Source organism: Onthophagus taurus, chromosome 2 (genome assembly GCF_036711975.1).
Source record: "Onthophagus taurus isolate NC chromosome 2, IU_Otau_3.0, whole genome shotgun sequence".
In the NCBI taxonomy this organism is placed as follows: domain Eukaryota; kingdom Metazoa; phylum Arthropoda; class Insecta; order Coleoptera; family Scarabaeidae; genus Onthophagus; species Onthophagus taurus.
In genome coordinates this window covers 12,406,244-12,433,619 of record NC_091967.1, presented here as the reverse complement: position 1 = coordinate 12,433,619, position 27,376 = coordinate 12,406,244, and the positions used below count along the sequence as shown (strand labels likewise).

Sequence of the window (27,376 nt, the reverse complement as noted above, 5' to 3'; positions counted from 1 at the left end):
TTTCAAAACTAATAATAAATATGAAACAAGATCCGGCTCTGTTGGACGTTTATCCGTATCAAAATTCAAGGTCTCTCAATTTAGGGATCAATATCGTTGCATCTTTGTTGCATAACTAAACATTACTTTCATCCATTTAAAACGATAATACAAAAGTTAACTGAAGATATCCTCGATCGCAGATTAGGATTTACTGAGTGCAAATTGCAATTGACGAACTTTCGATAACAAGATACGTTTAAAAAACGCTGCAACCTTTACATTATGTGGGATTATAAATCGTCATAATGTAGGCTATTGGAATGATGTAAATCCCCACTGAATGCTTAAAAACCGTACTCAAAGGCTACGAAAGTTAAATGTATGGTACGATATAGCGGGAACTTACTTAATTGAGCTTCTCTTTCCCGAACTAAATGCATTGAAAAATCTGTTTGAAGTCTTTTGAATCAGATACAGTTTCAACAAGCCGGGTTATTTAGGCATAAATGTTCGACGTTATCCTAATGATGAAATTAAGTGAATACTATAAAATCTTACTACATATAATAATAAATCAAATAAATGTGCAGAGTCCTCATCTATTACTTAAAACGGTTTTTGTTGCCATTATGACATTCGTTGCCACATGAAGGAGAGGACATGTTGTGGCTGCAAATTACTTGGGTAGCCTCTACGTGTTGTTCGATAGTATTGATGTTGGTAAGCACCCATACTGGTTAACTGAATTAATGACATAATTAATTAAATAAATCTTTATTTATAATCGTAAAATTTATATTTCTCCAACTTCCAAAGATATTTTAAAGCAATCGTATATCTTATATCATTTGTAATTTGATATTTTGTGAACATTAATTAACACGTTTTTGAAGTTTTAGGTTTATACCATTAATTGGTCTTAAAATGACTTCAAATACAAGTGTGAGAGAATCTAACGAATCGACTGGTAAAACTTTGTAAGCATTTATGATTGATGCTATCATTGTTTTTTCTTCATAAATAGCAAATTTTTGTCCTATGCAATTTCTCGGTCCAGCACTGAAAGGGACGTAAGCGTACGGATGCCTTTTTGACGAATTTTCCGGTAAAAATCTATCCGGATCGAACTTATCCGGATTTGGGTAAATATCCGGGTTTCTGTGTACTTTATAAATATGTAAGTTGGCGTCAGTTTCTTTTGGAATCTCGTAACCATCTACAAACAATTACAATTATATTTTTTTACTAGCAATAACATTTTTTTTAAACCTATAACAACATCTTCAGTTAATTTTCTTCCAATAACAGGTACACTTGGATATAATCGTAAAGCTTCTTTCACACAACATTCTAAATAACTTAATTTATTTAAATCGGAAATTGATGCTGGTGCTGTTTTGCCTTGAAGAACAGATTTAAGTTCTTGGTACACTTTTTCCTTTAATTAATCAAAAAAAAAGTAATAAATAACTTAATTTGTATCGTTAAATATACTTGTATATCTGGATGATTAGCTAATAATAACAAACACCAAGAAACAGCAGCTGTTGTTGTATCATGACCTTCAAACATAAAAGTGTCAACTTCCTCTCTTATATCAGCATCCGTGAGTTTATCAGAAGCATCCAACAAGAGGTCAAGAAATGAGAGGCGTTTCTTTTGAGACATTAAAACATCGTCGATGCTTCCTTTCCTTTGTGGTAATGACTTGAGCAGATTCCTTCTTTCAGAAATGATTTTATTAGTAAAGTCGTGCATAATTTTTAAATTGTGCTCGAATTGCTTTCCTTCGGGTAGATATGGATAAAGTTTAGTTTGATGTAACGGAGTCAAAAATCGTTTGTTTAATAAAATTGTTATGCTAAAAATATTTCGATAAATTAAATATTTTTAAAACATGATAATGAATTTACTTGTAAATAGCTTGAGTGTAACTACTATTTCTATCTGACATTGCATTTGTTGACACTCCCATAGCAGTTTCTAAATGTAAGAAATTAAAAAAAATAAATTGGTGATTAAAATGAATACTTGCCACATATTATATCTAAAGCACAATGATTTATGTATGGGTACATATCGAAAGCTTGCCCATCACAACGCTCTTCTAGATATTTTATGAGAAGTTCGCTTTTTTCTTCAAAAACTTTCATAAATGTGTCTAATATTTTAAAATGGAATGTAGGGGTTATCATTTTTCTTCTTTGATGCCATTTTTTACCATCACTTAACAATAATCCATCTCCTAACCATGAACTAAGATATTTATATCCGGATGCTTTTTTTAATAGAACAGAACTACCCATAATTTGCTAAAATTTAATACAATCTATGCATTTTATGCAAGTAATTTTATTACCTAAATTTGAATTCTAAAATAATTTTTGTTCTAACAAATTTATTATGCAAGTCATAATTATCATCGAAAAATAAACGTTGTAATTATATCAACAATAATTTTGTATATTTAGAAGAGATAATAAGGTTAGAAAGATAAATAAGAATATTTATCGTATTCTGTAGAATTATCAAAGATATTGACGTAACTAAAGCCTTTTAATATAAATCGTTCTTAATTCGTTACCTCAAAATGTTCAGGTTTCATAACATGAACTTCTGGAGTCCACATTTTCCATGTTCGAAAAAATGGGCCATATTTATCAATTGTTTCCATCATAATTCTATAAATATCTACAAACAAATTTGTATGAATGTAAATTTTACGTCAGATATCATATTTTATTAAAAAGTAATCCTGTTAAAATAATTTCAGCACCAAAAGTAATAAATTATTTACCAGTTCGAGACGCGCCATGAAAAATATGTAACGTTCCCACGAAAGGATATCGTTTAGGACCTCTAATTTTTTCAATTTTATTGTACACGTCAATTCTCCATTTAATATATCCAATAAGACTCCATGCAACCAAACCCAAAATTAAAGCCAATAAGTATTGAAACATTTTAGAGATATACTCCGTTTCTTGTTCGTGCCACAACTGAATACAACGGCTAATCAGAATTTATTTATATACAGAGTCCAACTACACTTCGCTTCATTTTATCTACCTATTTACTAATGATGTTAGTCATTTTGCATTAAATGACTCTCATTTACATTGTGTGAGTTTTTGTTTAGCACAATGAGATCTAGCTTTTACTGTTGACTCATGTAATTCTTTAACCTTGACCCAAACGTTAGTTTTCAGAAACGATATCATTTAACAATAAATATTGTTTTATCTCGTTAATTTAAATTATTGAAAAATAAATTCATGATAATGGGTTAATAATTTAGGATGTAGTTTGATTGTTACATTTCCACGTGCTGCACTTCGGCCTTTCACTTAAAAAGACAGTTTAAGTGTTTAAGATCGTCATTACTACTAATAATGCTTTGAGGGGGCCCCAAATGAAGATATAAAAATTTACGTTAACAACAATATTATTTATCAAAGTGGAACAGATTTTAATTGAGGTACTCATTGAAATACAAGGACGGTTATCATAACGAAGTCATAACACGAAACGTTATTATAACGGGAAGTGACAAACACGTGCATTTAAGTATACACTTAAACAGCTTATAATGTAATAACAAAAATATATGGTAATCTTGAAGTGATTTACTTAATTAAACTGTAAATGGTAATTTTTTTTAAAAATAATTAACGCACTTAATTCAGTTAATAACTTCTCATAAGCAATGGAGTTGACAACCACCAATACTTGTATTTATGAATGTAGCTATAAAAAGACTACCGAATATAATGATTTTTTCATTAAGTTCATGTTGCAGGCCAGCGCGACGAATCGAATTTGTGGTTAAGCGAAGTTATAATTTATCCGAGCAAACGGCGGAGAGAACATATAATCCCCTTCGCGAGCAGACCGACCACTGAACGAAAAAGAGGGGATATATTCCATACCTGAAAAAGAAAAGTTGTTTAATTTTTTTCTTAAATAATTACAATACTGTTTCTTTGTTGTATCTGATTTACCATTAACAACGTTATTTATCAAATTTAGACAGTTTAATTACAATATGGTTTTTATACAAATTATAAACCATTATTATAATAATCAGTTTGCCTTTTTCTGATGGATTTATTAATATTTGTGCTTGTGAATCATATAACTTCTACTATTAAGGAATTATTTGATATTCCAGATGACAAAGCTTGTTGTATTTTTGCAACATATCACATCGTTAACAAATCAAAGAATTTCGAAGTACAGAAACTATTATGGAGTGAGGAGAAAAAAATGCCTTAACATTTACTGCCCAGACCTAGATCAACAGTTACAGATGTACAGTGGATTATCTAACAAGGTTTCAGTAGACTAAGAGCAACCTGGCCAACAAGTAGCTCAACAATTTAATATTTCACAACTAAGATTTCTTAAGCATATTTGATAAAATAACATGATAGAGCTTTAACGAAGATCAGTATCCTGAATTATTGTTTATGCATCTCTGCTAACACTGATATTGAACTTGAGTGAGCCAAGTAAACAACTTGCAACGATTCATTATCAATACTGTCAAAATCATCGTTATTGCCTTTATTGTCATTATGAGTTTGTATTTCAAAGGCACCAGATGTTTTCATGTTATTTGGGAGACACGTCTATTTCCAGTGATATTAACACCATCTAAAAATATTTATTTTGTATTCCAAATCTCGGCCTTTACCAACTATTTCTGTAGATACAAGATAAACTGCCGCAAGAGTTGACAAATGTATCGGTCGCAGGTAATAGTTATATCATTATCATAATCATAAAGTCATATCATTCATAAAGTCTTCCAGAGCCGCATCTAATTCATTCCGATTCACATAAGTATCCATGAATACTACTGATACAAACACACACACTATTGCACTATAACCCATTGTGAGCCATGGAGCTCACAATGGGTGCTGCTCACAATGCAGAGCGCTCAAATCCTCCCTAACATTGTCCATCCATCGCATTGCCCGTCCATCGGTGTTTGAGCGAGTACCCCACGCACCATTCTCTCTGTCGGTATTCTCCACACGTATCCCACCTTCCTCAACCTCTAGGCTTTAATCCGCATTGATAGTTCTGGTCTATCCTGCAGTTTTTTCATCTCGTAGTTCATTAATTGTCTCCATCCGCAGGTTTGTATCATATTTTGGCCCATATATCCTTCTTAAGAACTTTCTTTCAAACCTGTTTAACAACTACTACCGATACTGTATCAAAATTCAACAATACACTGCATTGAAATAGCAGAAACTAAATCCTCCTATATAATAAAATAATTTTTAGATATTGTCCCAAATTAGTTGTCCGCATAGGGTACCTTCGAAACTAAAAGAGATAGAAAAAAAGCAGCATAGATGTCATGATCTTGTTTTTCAACAAACTGCTAATGCCGAAAATTTTGAACAACTATCCTCTTTTGTTTTCGCCCAATCGGCAAAAACTGAAAAAATTGCGAAAACGACAAACGCGAATATCTCACTTATTACCAAAGATGGAGTATTATAATTAAAAGATTGTAGGCGATTATCATCTTCTACCTCCGAAGGTCGAAGTTCGTATCAAAGGGTGTCGACGTTTAGTCTGTTGTGAAGTGGAGCCAAGAATTTTTTACGCTGCTTTACAAAGGGATGAATATATTCCTTGGATTACAACTACAACAATACTACAATATTTTCTACTATTTTATTTTATTGGTATAGATTTCGATGATAATAATTATTTGATATTAGTCATATATTTAATTTAATAAATTCAGTAGTGTATTATTGTTATACCTAAACATTATGAAATCGATATTGGTGTTTGATCAACTCAGAGCGGATGTTTACCACCTATAATATCGAGTTTCAAAAGTGATCGTTTAGTTATCGTGGCGTAAGTGGAAAACGAACGAGTTTGCTTCCGTATTACGTAAAAATATTGACTCGGAGGTGTAAGCTGATAGCATTCATTAACGAGTTCGACCCGGGAGTTTGTTCGGGCGCATTCAAATTGACCGAAAAGAAACTTTCGAGCGTTGCTACGATCTGCTGGGAACTGTACAAATGCGTGTTCGAAAACTTTAAATTCCTTTTGAAAAATTCTGAACACCAACTTTAAATACACGAATATTGTGTTTGCGACAACGATTTTGCAACAATATTTTCCTGGTATTAGTTTGCAATGCTATTTAAAAATCGTGAGTAAGTCTCTGCAAATATTTATGCAATGTGGTTTGGAAGTGTTTTAAGTTTACAGAATATAAAATCTTTACAAAATTAAACTATACTAAAGTTTGGTAAAAACTTTAATTTAAAGGCAACAATTCCTGGATTAGGTTTTAATAAACTATGTGAAAAGTACTTTATTTAGAGTTAATGATGCGAATTTATACAATTTTTAGAACGCAATAATTAACTTTTTACATTAACGAGTCCATTTAAATGATTGAATTGAAATTGGATTGCTAACAAAATGTGTGCATCACAAGAATCGATTACAAAATAGGTTCACAAACCGTGAAACTATGTATGGGATTTGGTTTTAAAGTAATACCTTTAAAAACATGATACTGCAAAATAAATTTAGGTCAAAATTTGTTTTTAACCTTAAAATATATTTCCTATAAAAAAATGTATGCATAAAAGAACTGTTCAAAACTAAATATAATTTTTAATGTAGTACCTGCATCCATGTAATCTTTATGAGTCAGATGAGAAGAAAAAAAAACATTTTTCTTTAAGATGGATGGTGTGGTTGGAAAATTTAGAGGCTGGAAGAAAGAGTAGGGATATGTTCCCTAGGGTAATATACGACGATAAGGCGACGGTTAGTCTATAGCCGGTATGCACGTCTCGTAGAAATTCTTATGCCGACAGTTTTCCCTCGCGTAAATCGCATTAAAGTGGTTTTATAACTTTTAGTCTAGACGTTTTTGAATAACATATTTATACTTATTGTTAAATGTATAATTTTCACCAACAAACAAATACAATGAATAACTAAAACTTAAACCGAAATACATTAATATACAAACCGTATCGTTGCGAACTGCCTCAGTTGTCGTCTTCAATTCCAAAGCACTAAGATTCTCATATTTAATTCCCTGTGATCCGACGAGTTTCTGGCGACTTTCCGTTGCCACAAATTAAAATCCAAAAGGGACGCGGTAGACGTGACATTTGATCCCGGTTAAAATCTCGGGTAATCTAAAGCCAAAATCTCTCATCTTGCAATTAAAACGGTTTCATAGAGTGTTCGTTTTGGTAGTTGCCGTTGATTTTATGGCATATAATCAAAAGAGTCGACGCGACAGGTTAAAAATGCTGCCAGACAGGCCGCTTTGATGTTAATTACGTAAATGTAACCTCTGCCTACCATCGCACACCTTTTTAATTCTCATTTTTGTATAGCACGTCGTCGGTCGGCGCTAGCTTTTTCTTTTTTTCCCTTTGAACTGTCTTCGCAAAAATTCTTTTGTAACGTTTTGGTAATTAATTTCTGGGTATTATGTCCCGTAGAAGCTTTTTTCCTGCCTTTTAGGATTATATTATTTGTAGTGAAGAATTTTGGTGAGACCCTGTTTATAAATTTTATCCGATGCTACAGCGACTAAGTAATTACTCAGCTTTTCAACGAGGTGACCGCTTTAATTATTTAAGCTAAAAAATTTTATTGCATTTTTAGTATTACAATTTAATTTTGTTTCAATTAAAAATTTGTTAATCGAGGGAATGCTACTTAAGTCCCTATTATTTAATCAAATTATTAGATAAATTGTCGTAATAACATTTAGGTAACCTATAACAATACTTAACTAGATACCTTCAAGTTTACGTACATACAACTTCGCTATACAAACTTTATGGTGGGAACATGCATACTTGAACGTCCACTTGCTCGAGGGCTGTTAACTGTTCTAGTTTGTGGAGAGCATATTGACGAATACGCTCGAATTGACGAATTGCATAAGGTGCGATTCAATTAAAGACCTATTAATCGACCCATCCATCGTAGGTGTGGCTTCTCACATACATTACCCAATGATTGATTAACAACCCTGTACTAAAAGGGTTCGTAATCATCTTTTCTCATAAAGTACAACTGGTGACTGCCTAAACAGTAAGGGAAAAAACATAGGTTCCATTTCATGCGAATACACAGAATTTTGTCTGGGTATACTTAATTAGTTGAGTGCAGTGTACACGTTACACCTAATTAGCGAAATACACTTTTTTTACTATTTTTTATGTTTAATGGGCAGTGTGCAGACAAGGTCCTAATTGGGAATATGTAGTAAATGAAAGAATACTCTAACGTTATGTTTGTAATGTTATTTACTACTAATACATCCAACATCATATTCCGTACAAAATTGACTTTTTCCTGTCTTCAAGGTACTGAAACCTTAACGGAGTAACAAAGCTGGATAATTCAATTCATAACAGAAATATTATACTACCATAAGATAATCGACGTGATGTTTCCATCTTTATCAGACGTCTCGTATTATGTTTGCCATACCAGGATACTAGTTTATACTTCTTTAGTGCAAAGTCACAGCTCATACATTCATTTCAATGTTTGATCTGCAAAGATTTAGATTAACAATAATAAATAAGGGAGAGTGTCCGGTAGATATCTAAAGAAAATTTGTTCAAAATTATCTTGAAAAGAATATTTTAATCAATTGTAATCAAAATTGTATATCAAAATATTAAATTAATAATTGAAAATTTAGTAACTCAAATAAAATTTATTCAATTATAAATCATACAGTTTCATCGCTATTTTTTATTGCATAAATTTTTTAATAAAAAAAGTTGTCAATTTTGTTTCATATTAAAGCCGGTATAAATTTTAAATGAATTCGTAAATTTTACATTCTATTTTATAATTTAATTCGTGTTTTATTTTGTTATTTAATATTTCATCACTCGCAGCGATCATATCCAGCGAATTTCGAATCCCTATTTTTTTGGTAAACTGTGTGAAAGGCTATAAAAACTTCTGAAGAAATCCGGTGTAATGAAAAATTTTATCTCCCGCATATTTATGATGCCTTGAATGACGGCCAAGGGTATTTGGCAACTATAGCGGTCTATCCTAAACCCGATAATAAATCGTGTGTGCTACAACTACAAAAAATGTGTTGTATCAATTTTACTTTGTTATAAGAAGGAACAATTAATAAATTATTATTTCCTTGAGTAATACCGTTGTTTCCCAACATTAATTAATGACACCATTTGTATTAGCAACTATTAATTATGATTCTCAAACCATATTTGAACCGGTTCAAAGTATATGAATTCAAAATAATTTTATTAAAAAAATTTGAAAGAAGCAATTCAAAAAAGTTTTTTTCAAATAAATGTCTACAATGGCTACAAATCCATTCATTTTCCACTAGTTCCATTAAATTACGTCTTGGCTCCGGTTTCAAAAACAGCAAGCTCTGAGCATTAACCAGTGATCTATTGGAGTAGTACAACGTTTCTAAATGCACTTTAGACAGAAATTAATTAAAATCACATTTTCTCGAACGGAGTCGGTTATATAGTTTCATTACGTGTATGGGTACTTGTTATACTTATACTTTATGTAAGCGAGATGATCCACGAGCTTGATTTAGCGTTCAAGATTTAATCTAATCACAGCTGGTGCACGGACAGTTAATATTTCCTTAAATCCAATTAAAGAAGTCTTTAGAGATATCTTAATCCGGGGTATAATAGAATAAAATTTGAACTAACGAAGACAGAGTAGTCTATAAGGATTTATGATTTCATTTTGTGAGAAAGTTCACGCAAACTTGAATACCTATTTTATTTAACAGGCGGAGGATGTCGCTCTAATTAATAGTTTCAAAGTTGTTTGCGTCAGGCCGATTGGTTCAAATAGGAAACTGTTTTTGAAACTCGCTAATATTAAATCTGGATAAAGTTTTTAATATGCCAACTTGAAAGCACTCTCGCCTTAGTTGGTTTCAACATAAATGTGGAAGCTTACGCTGAAAGAAAGGAAAGTAATATGAAACCATAATAACTTACAGTCGACGTGATATTTAGATTTTTATAAAAATTTATTGAATAAAGAATGTAGATATATTATAAAGTTATGTATAAATTATAAAATTAGGTAATAATGTCAATATTTATTTATTGCATTCAAATTAAATTTGTAAAAATTAATTTAAAACCAGTTTGAAATTCAATATGCTTTGAAATTTTATCAGACCTGCAAGGTATTATTTTGTTCCATAAAGGTTGATTTATATATTATTATTTATTATAAAAGTAATAATATTATATAATGTTTTTAAACAATATATTATGCGAAACCTTCCTTGACATTAATCTTTAAGCTATAATCCCAAGGATTTACTTTTTAAAAGAATGTAGGTATTAAATCCCTGGTGTACATTACATCCAATTTGAGTAGAGGCGATCGGAGATATCCAATTATTGGATTTATCGAGATTATTTCTAGGACTTCTGATGGTGTAGTATTGATTAAGAAGTTTTTTTTAATTTTGTATCATTGAAAAAGTTTGTTGTACACAAGTATTTCTTTTTTTATTTCTAACTGAATCTATATCTAATAGAAATTTTAATTAGAGAGTCTATTAAATATATCTAAGCGGTACAAGGAATGTAAAAACATTAAATAAAACAGGAGCACAGCAATCCTTCCTGAATGAAATAAAACAGTATAAAGATACTAACATTTAACTGAAGTACAGTGGCAAGCAGACAGACCATCTGCTAATAGACATGAGAACAGCAACCAATATACTATCTGTGAGAGCAAGAAATGGGGTCTGCTATTAAGATCAGACAAATTTTAGATGCACAATGAACGGCAAACTACTACGGAAAACTTATAAGCAGAAGAAACTTAATCTAGAGAGATTGAAGTGGGGTACACGTATGGGAGAAACTGGCGGGGGAAATAGAGAGTCGATGGGGCAGGATTGCTGGTTGGAAAATGGGGATAGTGATGGTGGAGGCGGCGAAGAAGGTGCTCAGAGTCGCGGAGGGCACAAAGAGAGATTGGAGAGAGTCATGATTTGGCAGGTAATGTGATGAGAGTATTCGAAAAAGGAACGAAACGTATATAATAAAAATAGAGAGGTGAAGCATTTAAGAAGACCAACATGTGACCATGGAGAAGGACTTTTGCAATAAGTCCTGAGGAATTATAGTAAGTGATATCGTGAAAATAAAGAGTATTTTGAAAGATTATTTTAAAAACTTTCTAAACATGAAAATACTGAAGGAAGTATGAAGAATGGTGAGGGCAATGTATGAGAATAATATATGTATAACAAGATATAATCAGGAACTATACAGCTACTGCAAGAAGCCCATGCTCTAGGAGTACATCAAGATCCAGAGATTGCAATGGGCTGTCATGTGGTCAGGATTATCCTTCCTTCTTTCTGAAGCAACTGCTTGACACATGAATAAGCTTGGTTTTAGAAACTGAAGGAGGGATTTCATGTTTTCGATGCATATCTCTGGTCGCACCAAATTATAAACAACCCAAAAAATGCATCACTACATATTACATACAATTACTTATTACATACAATTTGTAACCAAATTCAAATAGGGTAAAATGTTAATTATTAGCAACAATTTTTATCCATTATATAACTTTATTACAAAATCCTAAAATTTCTATACAAATTAACCTTTTAAATAAAAATCTATGTTAAAGGCAAATCATTTTCAGGAAGCGAACATATACAATTCAAAACCATTTCGAATAGAGATATAATAACGGGAGTATGGTGATGATTTAACGTTAAGGGGTCTCTTAAAATGCAAACTAATGCGCGCATCTAGTCTGCATTGTACGGAATCGGGGGCGCCACCAGAAGCAAATAAATTAACGATGCCGAGCAGCAATTTGGAATACGGCCAACCAGATTGAAATTGTATAAACGATATTCTGCACGCAAACCGTATATTATCCTGATGCTCTCTTCGTTGGTGGTACGATCAAGAAAAACTTTCTACTCTTATAATTTATTGCAATCGTACGCATCGTACCATCACATCGTTTTTCTAAACTAAAAACTGTATGGATTGAGTGAATACAATTTTAATAAGCTTATTAAACTTATACTATATTTATAATGGTGCAAATATTATCACATTAATATATGATATAAGAATTAAAACGAAACGAATTCAGTTCTAAACACGCATACACAACATTGTTACACATGTCGTGTACGAAAACATGCTCGAAGACTTGCTGATACTTCAGACGTGGGATATCTTAGTTGCAATTTTAGACATGGTGTGGTACGCAAACAGGGGATTTTTGTTTACGTCGTCGTGGCGTATACGTAAAAGGGGGTACGTCTGGAAGTTGCTTCTCCATGCACAGAGCTTTGGAAGTCAGCCAACTGAGGTTGAACGAGGGAAGGGCGACACAAGCGGTAACTCGGTTTACATGACACGTTCATTAAGAACAAGTGGGATAAGTTGAGCCCAACCTACTCAAAGATTGCCTGAAGCGGGGAAATTTTAAAATGTCGTCTGGTGATGCTCTATTTAACTTTTCATGTAAAACTCACTCGCACTGACGAAAAACGATGTTTCCACGAAGTTTGTTTAACGTCTAGTAAATATAATTTCCTGTTTGTAAGGCTACCATGTTTATTTATTTACGTAAAGATCTACGTCATTACGGAGGAATAGTTAATGAAAAAAGATGTTGAAATTAAATAAAGTTCAAATTTAAACACATTTAACAACGTGATTATCTTTTACTTAACTGTATGCAATTTTCCCGAAGTAAAACTCGGGGCAACTTTAAAGCAATTAGACACCCGTTGGAACTTTTGCCCTTGGTATTCTATTTTTAAAAACTAAAGTTTAGAACGCTCATTTAAAAATAATCAAATTTTAGCCCTGGGAACTTTTCCTATATTCCCTGTAGGTATAATTGCACTCATTTTGTTATTGTCCTGGGAGAGTGGTGGAAAAGAAATATATAGAACAAAGACACGCGATGAAATAACTGTAGTGCTCAATGACTAGATCCCGGAGGGCCATTTCCTTTCAGGCAGCGCCCTCTTAATACCTGCTTCCAATTACTACTAGTGTGGAGATTTTTCTGTTTTTAATTAAGCTGTGTGTTTCAATGACTTTCTTTTTATACTATCGTAGCTACAAACATTTCGCAGTCGATAATACTCGAAACCAAAGAAATAATAAAGTTATTTTACATTTAATAAGAAATTCAAGAACGCAGTTCGTTCAGTCGACTATTCAGTGATAATTTAAGAGTGTCGATATTCTAAGTACAAACCGAAAGCTCTCTCGGATCAAAAAAGTATAGCAAAGAGATGTGCTGGGCATATAAATTTTGTCGGGTTCTCTTAGCGTGCCTTTATTTATAACTGTATTCTTGTAGTACGCAAGCGAAGGAAAATTTTCAGATCGATGGCGGAACTCTTTCCTAACAATCCGCCTGTCTGTATGATAGATGATCGTGCATTTTGGGGACAACAAACCCTTGTATCGCAGTGGGACGTTTTAAATTCCGGCCTGACTATGTCGTTCTCCTTTTTTACCACGGCCGGATCAAATGCTTAAGAACCATCCCTTTCTAATGGATGGATTCATTTGCGTACTACATGCCTTTTTACCAATCCGACGGGTAAATCTCTGTGGAATTCTAAAGGAAAAATTTAAAAATTCCATGACATTTCATTAGAATTGAATGAAATTTTATTAAAAAATTTTGAATTAATCAAGCAAATTAAGCAAAAGAATTGAATTTATATTCAATTCTAATAAATTTTTTTTTGTAATCTTATTTACCATCCACAATAACCCCTTCCACATTTCCAAGTTCAAAAAATTACGAATTCGTTGAATTTATACAATAATTTAAAATCAAGAGAATTTATTTTATTTACCATGTTTTTTTTTTTTGTAGAGAAACGTGAGTGTGATGAACAATAATTTTTGTTTGTGTTCCATTTCCGAATAGGCCCCAAAAATTGGAAAATTCATATTCATAAGCTCGACGAATGTTTAGATAAAGGGAGGTGTATGTGGCAAAAATTGAATTCATAAACAATAATTGGAATTTTATGGATAAATATCTTTGACTAAATCATTTAAATTTATCTACATCATTTCATTGGATTGGAAGTTTTAACAACAATGATGAGAATTGAATGCATCGAAAAAAACGTCAACAAGTATCTCGTTAAATCATTGTTTAGAAAAAGGTGTCTTAAAGCCCTATCTTAAAGTATTTCACCTTGATTGTTGTAATAAATCCGGGCTTAAGGATATTATACTGACCCTTAAAAAAGTTTTCTTTACATTTAAATTTGGGTCAGAATCTTATTAATGATCTGAATGTAGGTACAAGATCATCGTAAATGAAGTGACAACATGCTTAGACGAGTGAATCAGGGTAAAAACAACAGAAACAGATAATGATTTTTATTTCTATACTTTGTCATCTTCGTATGATCGCATATACAGCAGTCACTAAAACTTGGCTGAATATATGGATTTTTAATGCATAATTAATTACACCTGCCTATGCTGCTTTTGGAACAGATAAACGTTATGATCTTACATATGGTGATCTTTGCGGAACTTGTGATAGTTGTATCCAGCGAATTATTCTGCAAGGTGTTAAGCACGTCTATGGTTGGGAGCTGTACTAACACTAAGTAGATATTGTTGCTCTTCCTAGTGTTATTTTTCTATGTTTTGCCTTTGTATCTCCTGGAAATATCGATTTTGTAGCTTTCTGAAAATGTTTGCCAAATCTAAAGTGATGATTGCTCATAACAGTATTGGAAGGGCGGAGAAGAATGTTAATTTTGAAACTTTATGAAATTTGTTGTACTAAATGACATAGCGGTTTAGAATATTTTGCAGGCTTTGAGGAGGTGGTCAAACAAAATCGGAAGTAGCATAAAATTTTCTTCCTGTAACTTTCCAAGGTCATGGAAACCTGGATGAGATGGACCATTAGCAAGCTTTTTGAACATGTTGTGCCCACTTCTGCTTACTTTATTCATAAGTGATTTACTATCTCTAGAGTTTACTCTTCACATTTTGATTTTATTTATGGGTGGAGTTGGAATGGTTGGATTACCTCGAGGACTATGCCTGCTATTTGTATGGCACCAACAGCTTGAAATTACTCCATGCAATAACTTAAAAGTTAGTGGGATTATAATTAAATAAATTTGCTTCTTAATAAATTTAACTATCTTTGAAAATAATACGATTTTGTATAAATACAGAAAATGGATAGACCTTGTTAGACTCATTGGTTTCAGTAAAAAAAAAGGAATTGTATAAGATGTCGCGCGAAATTAGAGAATAACGGGTAGAACGGAAATTGGGTATTCAAATGAGGAGATTTAGGGATTTGCCGGTGAAAGCCGTGCGAATTTAAGCTGTAAAAATTGGTAGGAAAATTATCAATCACTTAAAAAATTTGAATAACCGTTTTATACCTAACACAAAAACTAATTCACAATCGGAAATGTAAAATATGATAGTTGATGTGTATTCCACTGTCATTGTGCTGTCACTGCAATTCACGTCTTCTTATAGCGTACAATCGAGTTTAATATGTCCAAAGCCATTACAATTGAAGCCGAATATTCCATCCAATATAAGAAACCGATCGATGTATCCAAACAATCCAACATTGGAACATCATCAAACATGCAGGATGATGACTGGAAATCTGTTCACGAAAACTTACTTTTTGATGATAAAATAGCAGTTGATAAAACGAAGATGAAAATTAAAGATCTAGAGGAAGATAATGATCGACTTCAAAAACAATACGATGAAATATTCAAAATTTTGAAAGAAAAAGTAGAGGAGCATCAAGTATTACAGGATAAGGTGACAGAATTAACTCAAGAATATGTTAAGCTAACAGTACAAAAAAGACTATTGGCAGAACAAAAATTTATTTAAAAAAGCATATTCAATAATTTATAGAAATGTTAAAATTCGTAATAATAAAACCGGTTTGATTCAATTTGTTTAATAGCAGCGTTAATATTATCATCTAAATTGCTAACGTAATACATATCCAAACCTGTGCTAAATCCATATAAATTAGTGCAATTACGACACTGACTAAACGTCTCGTAACATAAACATGTCCCCGAAGCTGTTATCTGATTCGCTATAACTAATTCTACGAGGATCTTCTCGTACTTTCATCATCCGCATCTTTAAGTTTTTGTTACTGAGCGCTCGTAAAGAGAATGAAGTGCTCTTAATCTGCGCATTAAGTTTATAGCGGTACATAAAAACACGGGTGCGCTATTTATTCCATTGGTATCATTAGCAAAAATGAATAGCCCCATTACCAGATGAAAACGCTGTTGCGGTCATTAATGCTAAATTTCTATTTATCTCAATTTGTATTTGTGGACACCGCTTGTATTTGTCATCGCCAAATGAATATTTATTCACTAATTGTAGATATTCACGAGTTGTTTTTAAAAAATTTCTTTTTGAAAAATAAAAATAAATCAATAAAGTGAATTTTAATTAAAAACGGAATTTGAACTGCAATAAATTTGATTGGAAATCTTGGATTAATTAACAAATATTATCTTTTTATTTATTTTTTTTTTTAATTTCAAACTCCTATTTCAACTCGAAGTTTTTGAAACTATTCCAGAATCTTGGAACTTGTTTATGTCCATAAATATCTTATTTAAGTTTAGAAACTTTACTTTTGAAGTACCATCATAAAAACCTCGTTATTTTATATACATACAGTGCTAGCGTAAAGTAACCCCCCCCCCTGTTTAACTTCTGAACAGATTGAGATATCAATATGAACAAAAAAACGTCAGTTTCTATATTTTATCAGCACAAATATTTTCTTATGGAAAATTTTGGTATCACTTTTAGTTTTTCCGGAAAATGGAACAGCTTTGTTTTTTTAAATGGAACACCCAGTATATTATGGTATCTTTCGAAAGAATAAAACAATACGAATTCAACGATACCCCACAATCAAATATCGGTTTATTAGTTTTTTACATAAAAATTAAACAAAATGCGGAATTTCGCCGGAAAAACCAACGTATCTTCGTTGACTACCTGTCGAGATACAATGGGCCAGATAAATGGTGGACGGTCAGTTAAAGGTCGGTCTACGCTCGGATTAAGCAGGGTTAAAATCAGCAATTCTTTTAGAATGTTTTTATGAAACAATCAATACAAGAAAAGGATAAAAAGAAAGTTCTTTTTAAAACTTCTAAGAAAAAATTGTCATAACAACAATTTTAAAGTTTGTAGGTACTTTGAAATTTTGTATTTAAGGCAGCATGCAAATATTTTCCTTCATTTCTATCTTTGAATTCTACCCGACCAAGTATAACCAAAGAAAGGCGAGATCAAAATGGCTAAAAGGAGTTTAGAGCACAATATCGAAGCAATTTTAATATTCGCTCGTGCTGACAGAAATCTACATGAAACAGGGCGACAATTTAAGGAACGATTTCCTGAACATCCAATTAGTCGAAAATATTTAGGAGAGCTTGTGAATAAGTTTTTGGAAACTGGAAGCGTCGAAGACCGCAAAAGAACTGGTCGTCAGATATTAACAGAAGTATTTAATGTGCCCATGATGTCGTCTGCTGCTATCGCATCAACGTGTGATGTGTTAAATATTTCCGCGTCGTTGTTGGAAGACGTGGAAATACTTAAAGAAGAATAAATATCATCCATTTTAAATAAAAAGGCTTCATGAATTAACAGAATGATGACCCTGATATAGAAGAACAGAATTTTCTGAGCTAATGACAAATATGGTTGAACGAAATCGATTATACTTGAAACATATTTGTTTCAGTGATGAATGTACTTTCTTTTTGGGTGGAAAATTGCATCGGCGTGATGTTAATCCACATGAATATCGTGACGTTATCACTCAATTTCATTAGAAAGTAAATGTTTTTTTTTCAAGACTTTTGCAAATTGTACAACAGAATTCTGACGATTTTGAAATGGAACTAGTGTTTCATCAAGACGGAGCACCTCCACATTATGCGCCAATGGTACGAAATTATCTTGATAAAAATTTTAATGGACAACAAGATCACCAGATCTGACACCTTTAGATTTCTTTTTATGGGGTTATTTAAAATACAAGGTATATGAAATTCCGTTGGGTAGTATTGAGGATTTAAAACAAAAAATTATTGACGTCTGCCAAAATATTGATCACATGTTAAGCCGTGTAAGAGAGGAAACACTACAAAGATGATACCACTGCCTAGAAGTTCAAGGTAATCATATCGAACAATTTACTTAATATTTGATTCTTAATAAATAAAAAATTCTTTTATTATTCAATAACAACACTAAGCAAATTTTTCAACCGTTACCTATACTAGCAAAATCTTTAATAAGAAAATTTCATTTCTTATATTGACTTTTTTTCTTTATAAATATTTTTTGATAAAATATGATTAATTCATAAATTTAATATACTTCCAAACAACTTTTATTTCATTTCTAAAAAAAATAAGTAATTGAACTTGCAATTTTAAATCCGTCTTAGCTCGAGCGTATACCGACCGTTAACCTACCGTCCACCATTTACCTGGCCGATTGCATTTCGACAGGTAGTCGACGAAGATACGTTGGTTTTTCCGGCAAAATTCCGCATTTTGTTTAATTTTTATGCGAAAAACTAATAAACCGATATTTGATTGTGAGGTACCGTTGGATTCGTATTGTTTTCATCTTTCGGAAGATACCATAATATACTGGGTGTTCCATTTAAAAAAACAAAGTTAATCTATTTTCCGGAAAAACTAAAAGTGATGGCAAAATTTTCCATAAGAAAATATTTGTACTGATAAAATATAGAAACTGACGTTTTTTTGTTCATAGTGATATCTCAATTTGTTCGGAAGTTAAACAGGGGGGGGGGTTACTTTACGCTAGCACTGTATATACTTCCTCCTGAAGAGTGTCGTTGAGGGAAGCACACTTCACATTAAATTGGCTAACATAAGAGCGAAGTTCTTTGTACGGCTTAAAACTTAACAGGATGTTTCAATTTATCTTTTAATATTATCATCCTCAATTAAGCATTTTAATCGACAATTTTAGCTAAATATAACTATATACATTCTTTTTAACGTTAACTCAGCATCATATGTTGTGATGAAATTTTCGTAGGGCATAACACATTACATTTACCTTCTTTACAAGACCTTTCTGTTGCTTCAACTTAGTGGATTACAAATTCGGTTCGAAGTATGTTCCAATAATTGTATTATTTGCTTTATCTATTATATTAGGTTGAAGGTGTTATGGGCTAAATAAGATTGCAGATCAATTAGATTAAGTTATATCATTATTGCCGTTTGTTGTATAGCTTTTACTGTTATTACAGCAATAGGCTCTTTAGCTAATACTGTTATAAAATGCTAAATATATGCTGCGTAAAGGGTTTTCTAGTACACATTATTAAATGCATTAGTTGAGTGCACCATCTCAAATTGACTTGATATTCGTCCAGTATCGATTCAAGATGCAGCAGTAGCAGTTAAATTAAAAACCTTACACCTCGCATAGCAGAGTGTATTAATCTGAAATAGCACAGTTTTCAAAGAAGCATTCCATTATTCAATATTTCAAATACCTTTATGAAGCGTACTTCAACCTGTTGCTTATTTCCACAGTATCGGTGTTGCTACTTCAACCAAATTAGCGATCGTTAAACGATTCTAAATTTGCTAATACTAAATAATCTCAACTGTTAACCTTAAGTTTCGTTAGCTAAACTTGAAGTCTTCGTAATATTACACTTTTATCAAACTTCGAATATGTTGGAAGGAATAAAATTAATGGATTTAAAGAATTCGGGTGTGATCATAACTAAACGATGAATTTACATTGCTAGGAAACGCAGAATATCACCTTCCAAAACAGATTTAGTTTTGAAGTGTATACTTTAATATTAACTTCACCAATATTATTTATGGGTAGGATTTCAAATCGTTCCAAGAAAGTTTCAGAGGTTAAAAACTTTTTAGGAAAACTTCTATAAGTTTATTTATGTTTTTTCGATCACCATTACTAAATAAAGTACCTAAGACCCTTTCAAGAAAAATAAACCGCACACAATTAATAAAACCGAGGCATATTTATTTTCCTTTCCGTCTAGGGAAGTCTGCGTTCGGGATTTATTTGAGTCCCCTTTTGTTGTCGAATCCTAACTTTGGGATTGCAGAGGGCACAATGTATACTTTCAGGTATCGTTTCCTTTCCAAGGAAAATCGTGCCCCGACTTTCAAATTGCCTGACCCGTCTTTAAATTTCAAAGGGCGGAAACCGAGGATAATCATCTTGGTCCGTTTAACATTTTCTTCTTTAACCTTTGTACCATAAAATTTATGGTTGAACGTGATTAAAATGAAATTGTTATCATAAAAATAACTAAAGTAAACACACACCTCTCTTTATTTTCGTGTAAATAGGGAATCATGCCAACATATAACGTGAACGTAATATTGCAATTTGTGCATATATTATCAAACCAATTCAAAGTTTAATAACTTCCAAATTGTACTTAGCGCTCCCGACCTTTGGATATTTGACGATGTCATCTTCACCTCGCAATTTCCAGCGCGAAAACTGGTATTGCTAATTTTACTAATTGCTTCGTAAAGGAATGCAATTTAATCTACAATTTAATTGAAATTTGTGTAATAATAACAAAATTGCCCAGATTTACAAGATATTTTCCTTTTTACGTAAATTAATATTTCTCTGTTGGTTAATTAAAAAAATTAATTGATAACCATTATAAGATAAGTACTGATATAACAAGATAATAAGACATAAATAAAATGTTATATAAATATTATTCATTTAAAAACCCCCAGAAAGGTAATGAAACAAGTTATAATTAACATAGATAAACAACTCGACGCAAACAATGAAGTTAAAAATTATGACAACAATGTACAACCCTTTTGGAGTAAACATTTACAGAAACACCAACAGTCTACAATAACATGCAAATAGTAGAACGAATAAAAGCAATTGTTCATGATGCAGATGTGTTTGATTTGCGTGCTAGAAAAAATAACGATGCAGTAAATGGAACAAAAACCCATATGACGTTCATTGCTAAAATTGAATGAAACATTACTTATACGAAGGTAATTTTGTAAATCATTTGGAAATTTGTTTTACTTTAATGAACAATAAAATTCTTCTGTTGTGAAAATTTGTTCAACCTGAAATTATAAATTTTCTCTACGAGTCCAAATGGAATTGTGTCATATAATCTTATCAACATAAAGACAATCCGCGTTGCAATGCTCAACGAGCATTCCGTCCCCGTCGATCTCTCGTTATCAGACTTTATTAGCACTCGGTACGCCATTTACATGTGTTCACCATATGCGAATGTACTCGGAGATCCATAAATGTAACTACTATTGCTTCATCGAATGAGAACCACATGATGATCATGGTTTCCAGATAAATTTCTCTATTGTATTATCATTTCATGCACATTCCGTTATTTTTATTCTCTTCACGATCAGATTAACACGTCGATTATGTTCGTAGATAATTTGAAACGAAATTATTAAGGTATCTTTCTTTATACGAATTTTTCTAACCTGGTTATCGTCACGAAATGTCTATAACCAACCGAACGTAAGGAAATCCCTGTGAGATAAAGACTCTCTGATTCGATATTTAAGAGCAGCATCAATCTTGCTCTCTACAGCTAAATCTCTTTCGGGACAAACTAGTATCCCTTTGAAATAAATACACATTATGTAATTTATGTTTGTTGTGGATATTTTGATAATTGAAATTTATAGAAAGGGATAACTCGTAATAAGGTTCAAAATACGTGTGCACAATTAGAATTTGTAGACAAAATCATATTATATCGAATAGGGACGAGAGTAAATATAATTATTCTTGCATCTATCACATGAAACTGTAACGAGCCTGTTTAATAATATGTGACTTATACAAATATTCATGAGTACACATGGTTTCAACATAGAATACGGGAAGCTAGGTTTAATTAAAAGCGGGATTTAATAAAGGCCGAGTACTAAAGTTCGTGCAGGTTTTGCTTAACTCATAATTAACGAGCGGAAGCTAACTATATAACGAACAGGACCAATAGGATATGTTCAGAGCTTATAAAATTTAGAAACAAATTGGATACAATCATAATAAAAGTAAGATTTAGGTTATGTAAAAAGGTTTTAAAAAAACTTGAATATATTGATAATTCCAAAATATCTGTGTTTTAATCACCTTTATTAAATACCATTAATTAATTAACGAAAAGTAATTTATTTCAAATGTCTATTTACAAGTTGCATAATGAATGTATTAATAATTCATTAAACTTTATAAACATTGATGAATATATTAACCACAAATCATTTATAATTCAATTCATAATCTGTAATCAAATATCTTTAATATAATACTAATTAAAATATTGAACCACCTTCTAAATTATATCAAATAAATTGGAATAATAATAACATTTTTAATGAAAAATAAAATTGATAGTTTATGACGACTTTTTGATATGAACCCTGACGTGATGAGACTATTTTTTTTACAAAACTTGATTGAATAAGGGTGTGATATCATAAATTCAGTGAAAATAAAAAATATTTTTGTTGTTACATGTGTAACTTGAGTATTTGCTGACTATTGCTGTCTAAGAGTAAAGAAATGAAATACTACGTCCTTACTTGTTCTTGGTGGCTGGAATAAGTACATGTATTATGTGATCGTAAATTTTAGAATGTGGTACCTTGGCAATAATGTTCTGTTTGAAATATGTGATTTGTGCTGCCCCTTTCTAAACTTCTTTGTTTATTATTAATAAAAAACTCGATGCAGTGTACAGGGTGAGTGAAACATTGCTTATTTCCTAAAATAATATATTTTACAAAATGATGGGTGTCATTTTGTAGAATAGGATTATCGGTGCCAAAAATATACATCGAGGAGGACTAAAACGGACAGCGTAGAACTAAATTTATCGACAATAAACTTTTAGTAAAAGTTGTTTTATACAATTTTATTCAATCGGAGATCCCCTTTTTAGAAGTTTGTGGGAATAAGAGTCAAGTCCATGAATCATCACTTCAAAAGAATTGTTGGAGATATTTTTACATAGATCTCTGATCGTATTGATGACCATAAAGTGTGTTAGATCATTTTTTCATTGGAAGACCATCGCATATTTGAACCCATAACTATAAATGTGGACTGCTGCATAATGAAAAAGTCTACCCGAGTAGTAAGAGACATAATAATCATAAAAGAAAACAATCATTCCTACCAGAAACCTCTTGTGAAAATATTAGCTACTCATCCAGCAATAGATAAAATAGTTCGAATAGTATTAATGTAAAAAAGAGAAGGTAACACATTGAACACATCAATACAAAACTTAATTCCACTACCAGCATCAACCACGAAGTTAAATTAAGGAACAGAAATGAAATCTAATTTGGCAAAAATAAATATCTCTGTTTCTCTCTAGTATGGTTGTAAAAAAATTCCACGAAAAATGTTACATACTGCCTGACAAGGATAGAAAAAATATGGCAGTGATTATCGAATCAAATTACAAAGAAATGCAAGACAAAGTAAAAGATCTTTCCAGTAGCGCGTAATGCATCGGGTTTCTTCATCATTCAAGCGTATTGAATTAAAGGAGTAATCATAGAACGTCGAGAGAACCTTCCTTGAAAGTTGGAAACTAGAAATATAATTTAAAATTTTTCGTTTTATTTCTAATCAATCTCGTTAAAATCGTTTTCACCATCTTAATTCAATTTTTTTTGCATTACTTTCAAAATAAAACTTTTTACAATATTTACCTCAAGAAATTGCAAAAAATCCAACGTAAAAACACACGGCGAACGTGGTGCTATTCCGTAAAAATATCACACGACCGGGACACATTCTTGGAAAATCCCAAGCCATATAAGAACTGAAATGGATAACTTTCGAAATCAAATACAGTAATGCAGTAGCAACAACGACCATCACTTTAATAACGACTATAATTATTACATATAAAAATTAAATTATTCCATTACATTGTAGTTTCTATTTTTTACTCGTTTCAATAAATCTTTCTTAGTTTCTTTGATTTATATTGCTTTACTCAAATGACGGCGACCGAGCAAACTTCTAAACTTTAGTAATAAAATGTTAATAGCAAAATCATAAAGATGTTTCACTCTAAAAGAATTCACTCACATAACATTGTTGGGAATGTAATAAAGAACAGTAAAACAATAAAAAATAAGAAAGTTTGTAATTTCAAAAGCTCTTGAAAAGCGTATGATGTGTGGGTGTAATTTTGACGGGTTAAGTTTCCGGATTTCATTTGGTCCCGGACTATTATACGAGGCGGTACTTTTGAACCTCTTAACTGTCGCAAACGCCGTCGCTTGACATAAAAATCATTACTGTCGTCTGCAAAAGGAGGCATTGTCTCCGTTTCGGAGCGACTCAGCAACTGCAACTACTTTGGACGGTCCGTTGAAAAATAATTGTCGGCGTCGCGATTTGGTCTCGTAGAAGAAGTGGAAGGAAGAACCATCGGCCGATTTCTACGTTATTTATGGACCTCCATTAAAGATGAGTTATGAATTAACGTGAAGAAGTGAATTAATGATGTGTAAGTTTGAGGAGAACTAAAAATTCGATATCGATTTGATTTATTTTTGAATAAGAAATTAACAAAAAAATAATAATAACGATATCGTTTAAAGTAATGACGGATTTAATTTCATTTTTAAAAGAAATAATTCCAATTAGTGATAATAATTTGAGGCCTAAAGCCCCCCATTTCATTGTTCCAGTTATTATTTGTTCTTGGCGATTTATTTTACGCCATCCCAACTCTTAAAGATGCCTTTCATCTTCCAACTGCCGGTAATTGCGAATATTTTTCATTTTCCAAAAGGAAAACGAAATGGACATAAACGAAAATGACTCTTACACAGGAGGAGGTGGGCAAATTTAAAGGATTTATCAAAGCGCCGGTGAAAGTTGTTGGTTTTCGGGTTCCAGTTTAATTGAAGTTTATTTGTTTTCCATTACACCCCATCGCTTTTCGGACGGCCAGGTCTTAACGAAACGCGTTCGAAACGGAGGAGGGTCGCGGGGGGGTTACGTCGATATGACAGCGAGATATTAAAATTTTCCATTTTAATAAAATTCCACCGATTTCGCTTACTCCTAACGGTAGAACGATCGATAATGGAAGTTTAATACGATCTCGTTTTTCCTAATACGAATTTTATAGCTGAACGATATCTACAATGTTAGATTAAAACTCCTCTTCTCCGAAATAGTTCTTGAATACTACCTGAAACTGATTGTGATATAAAGTGATGAAATAAATTTGATTTTTTTATTAAATAACTGTCAAATGATGTGAGTATAAGTAAATAAATGCCCTCTTTTACGAAACTTAGCACGTACTTGTGATATTATGTCATAAATCTATAAATCGTCTAAAAATAATTTTCTTACTACACGATCTCATTTAACCTAGTACGTGCGCAGGATACAACGTTTTTATCTTGGAATTTTTATCAAAAGGTGTTTCTAAGTAATAAAAATGTATTCGATTCGCAAAATTTTCCAAACGTCTGAAGACGCACGGTTAAACCCGAAACTTTCTAGTTCTAAGTCTAATAAAATATAGTTCCAGTTTTAGTTTAATGAAAAATCTAACACTGAATAACAACTAAAACCTGAACTAACACTAAACCTAGAACTAGAAACATTCGGGTTTAGCCGTCTTAAGAGACGTGCGGCTAAACCCGAAGAACTAACACTAGTATTAGAAGCTAGTGTTAGTTCTTGTTTTCCTAAGTCAATTCTAACGAGGACCGTTATATCGAAGTTCTACTGTATTATGTACTAATCAAAACACAATCATTAATTCATAAAAGAGTTCATTATAGTTTTCAAAGTCTGACTAAAATACTAAATTCAGCTCATTTGAATACAAAGACCCCGAATTAAATCGGTTGAGATCGATTTAAAGAATAAGACGTAAGCCGGACCAGTTCCTTCTTGCATTATTAATGGACATCGTACTTTTTCTCGGCCTTTCCTTCTCCGGATATTAGAAATTCAATTTGGGAAATGAGAGAATTCCGGTAATAAATAACGCGATTTTTCATCTGCCCGGCACAGTTAATTTCGAAGAGTCAATTTTTTTCACTCCACCTATACTCGTAAATTAGAATTTGGATCATCTCGGAAGAATGAAATTAAGGTGATAAATTATAACCGGTAAGATTTATTTGTAATCTGGAACAGATCTTTCTAGATTCCAACGTTTTAATATCTTTGAAATAAAAAATTCTCAACGGTTAAATAATTGCACACCTTCTATTTCTTACTTCCATCTGATTGGTGTTATTCATAGTTCTAAAATCTAATAAACGTCTCCAAGAAATATGTGAATTTAGAATTGTGGATATCATGAGGCAGTTGAAAAATTACCTGCGGTAGACGCATATGCCATTTATGAAGATAGTGGTCGCAAAAATAGAGCATGGAGATAAGAATTTATACGGGCGGTTCTTAGTTCCTGCAATATTTCACGTCGACGTGCCATATGTAGAAAAATTTGAATGGACGTAGGAAGTATCAGAAGGACGATTTGACGGGACGTTTGCGCTCATATGGAACAAACTATTGCATATTATACAGAACGTTTCCTTTTATGGACAAACACAGCTTCACTATATGCAAAATGATTGACGTTGCCGATTCGTTTGAAAACAAAGAACGTGGAATTATTTTCACCGAGAGTATAGAATTCGGCACATATCAACGAGAAAAAAATGAGAAAAGTTGTGGAACAAAACGGCGCGTCGGCAGAAGCAAAAAGCAAATCCGGGAAGTATACGATAAAATATGCAACAAAGAAATGGAATAATCGGAGAACGTTGGCGACGTCGGTGATTTACCGACCCCTTGACAGTCTTGTGTTCTGTTTCTTTCGTATTCTATTCCATTTGTTTTACGATGCAATTCTTGGAAGAAATTGTTTTTGTTTCACGCCTGGAAGTCATGATTTCGAAACATACAATACGATATTGGAATTCTTAAGATGAATGCTTTAGAATAACTTTTTTCGTTTGCTAAAAGGTATAAAAACAATTAGTAAATGTATTTACGTTGGATTTAGTAAACATAAGTGCAATAAAAAATTATCGATCGCTAGTAACGGTTGAACAAACAATTAGACAACTACAATAATTGTAAAACATCCTAAAAATTAAACCACGAAAACGCATCATATTTTCCGT

General features: G+C 32.1%; 2 protein-coding genes across 5 annotated transcripts in view; both read right to left on the bottom strand.

The window, feature by feature from the left end:
• LOC111425837 (glutamate receptor ionotropic, kainate 2) overlaps positions 1–27,376 on the bottom strand; it is a 142,873-nt gene that overhangs the window by 73,223 nt on the left and 42,274 nt on the right. The gene's annotated exons all lie outside the window — the stretch shown is intronic.
• LOC111425840 (cytochrome P450 4C1-like) lies at positions 741–3,193 on the bottom strand. Its single transcript, XM_023060104.2, has 7 exons — positions 2,780–3,193; positions 2,567–2,673; positions 2,018–2,294; positions 1,896–1,965; positions 1,477–1,843; positions 1,252–1,420; positions 741–1,198 (listed from the first exon to the last, which is right to left on the bottom strand). Exons 1-7 carry the CDS (start codon positions 2,943–2,945, stop codon positions 855–857), a joined length of 1,500 nt encoding a protein of 499 aa, XP_022915872.2. The 5' UTR covers positions 2,946–3,193; the 3' UTR covers positions 741–854.

Excerpts from the sequence above, each read along its gene's own strand:
- LOC111425840 (XM_023060104.2), bottom strand. The coding sequence starts at position 2,945 with ATGTTTCAATACTTATTGGCTTTAATTTTGGGTTTGGTTGCATGGAGT. Across the intron at positions 2,674-2,779 it reads TCATGGCGCGTCTCGAACTG|ATATTTATAGAATTATGATG; the intron begins GTAAATAATTTA and ends ATTTGTTTGTAG. Across the intron at positions 1,844-1,895 it reads TACACTCAAGCTATTTACAA|CATAACAATTTTATTAAACA; the intron begins GTAAATTCATTA and ends AAATATTTTTAG.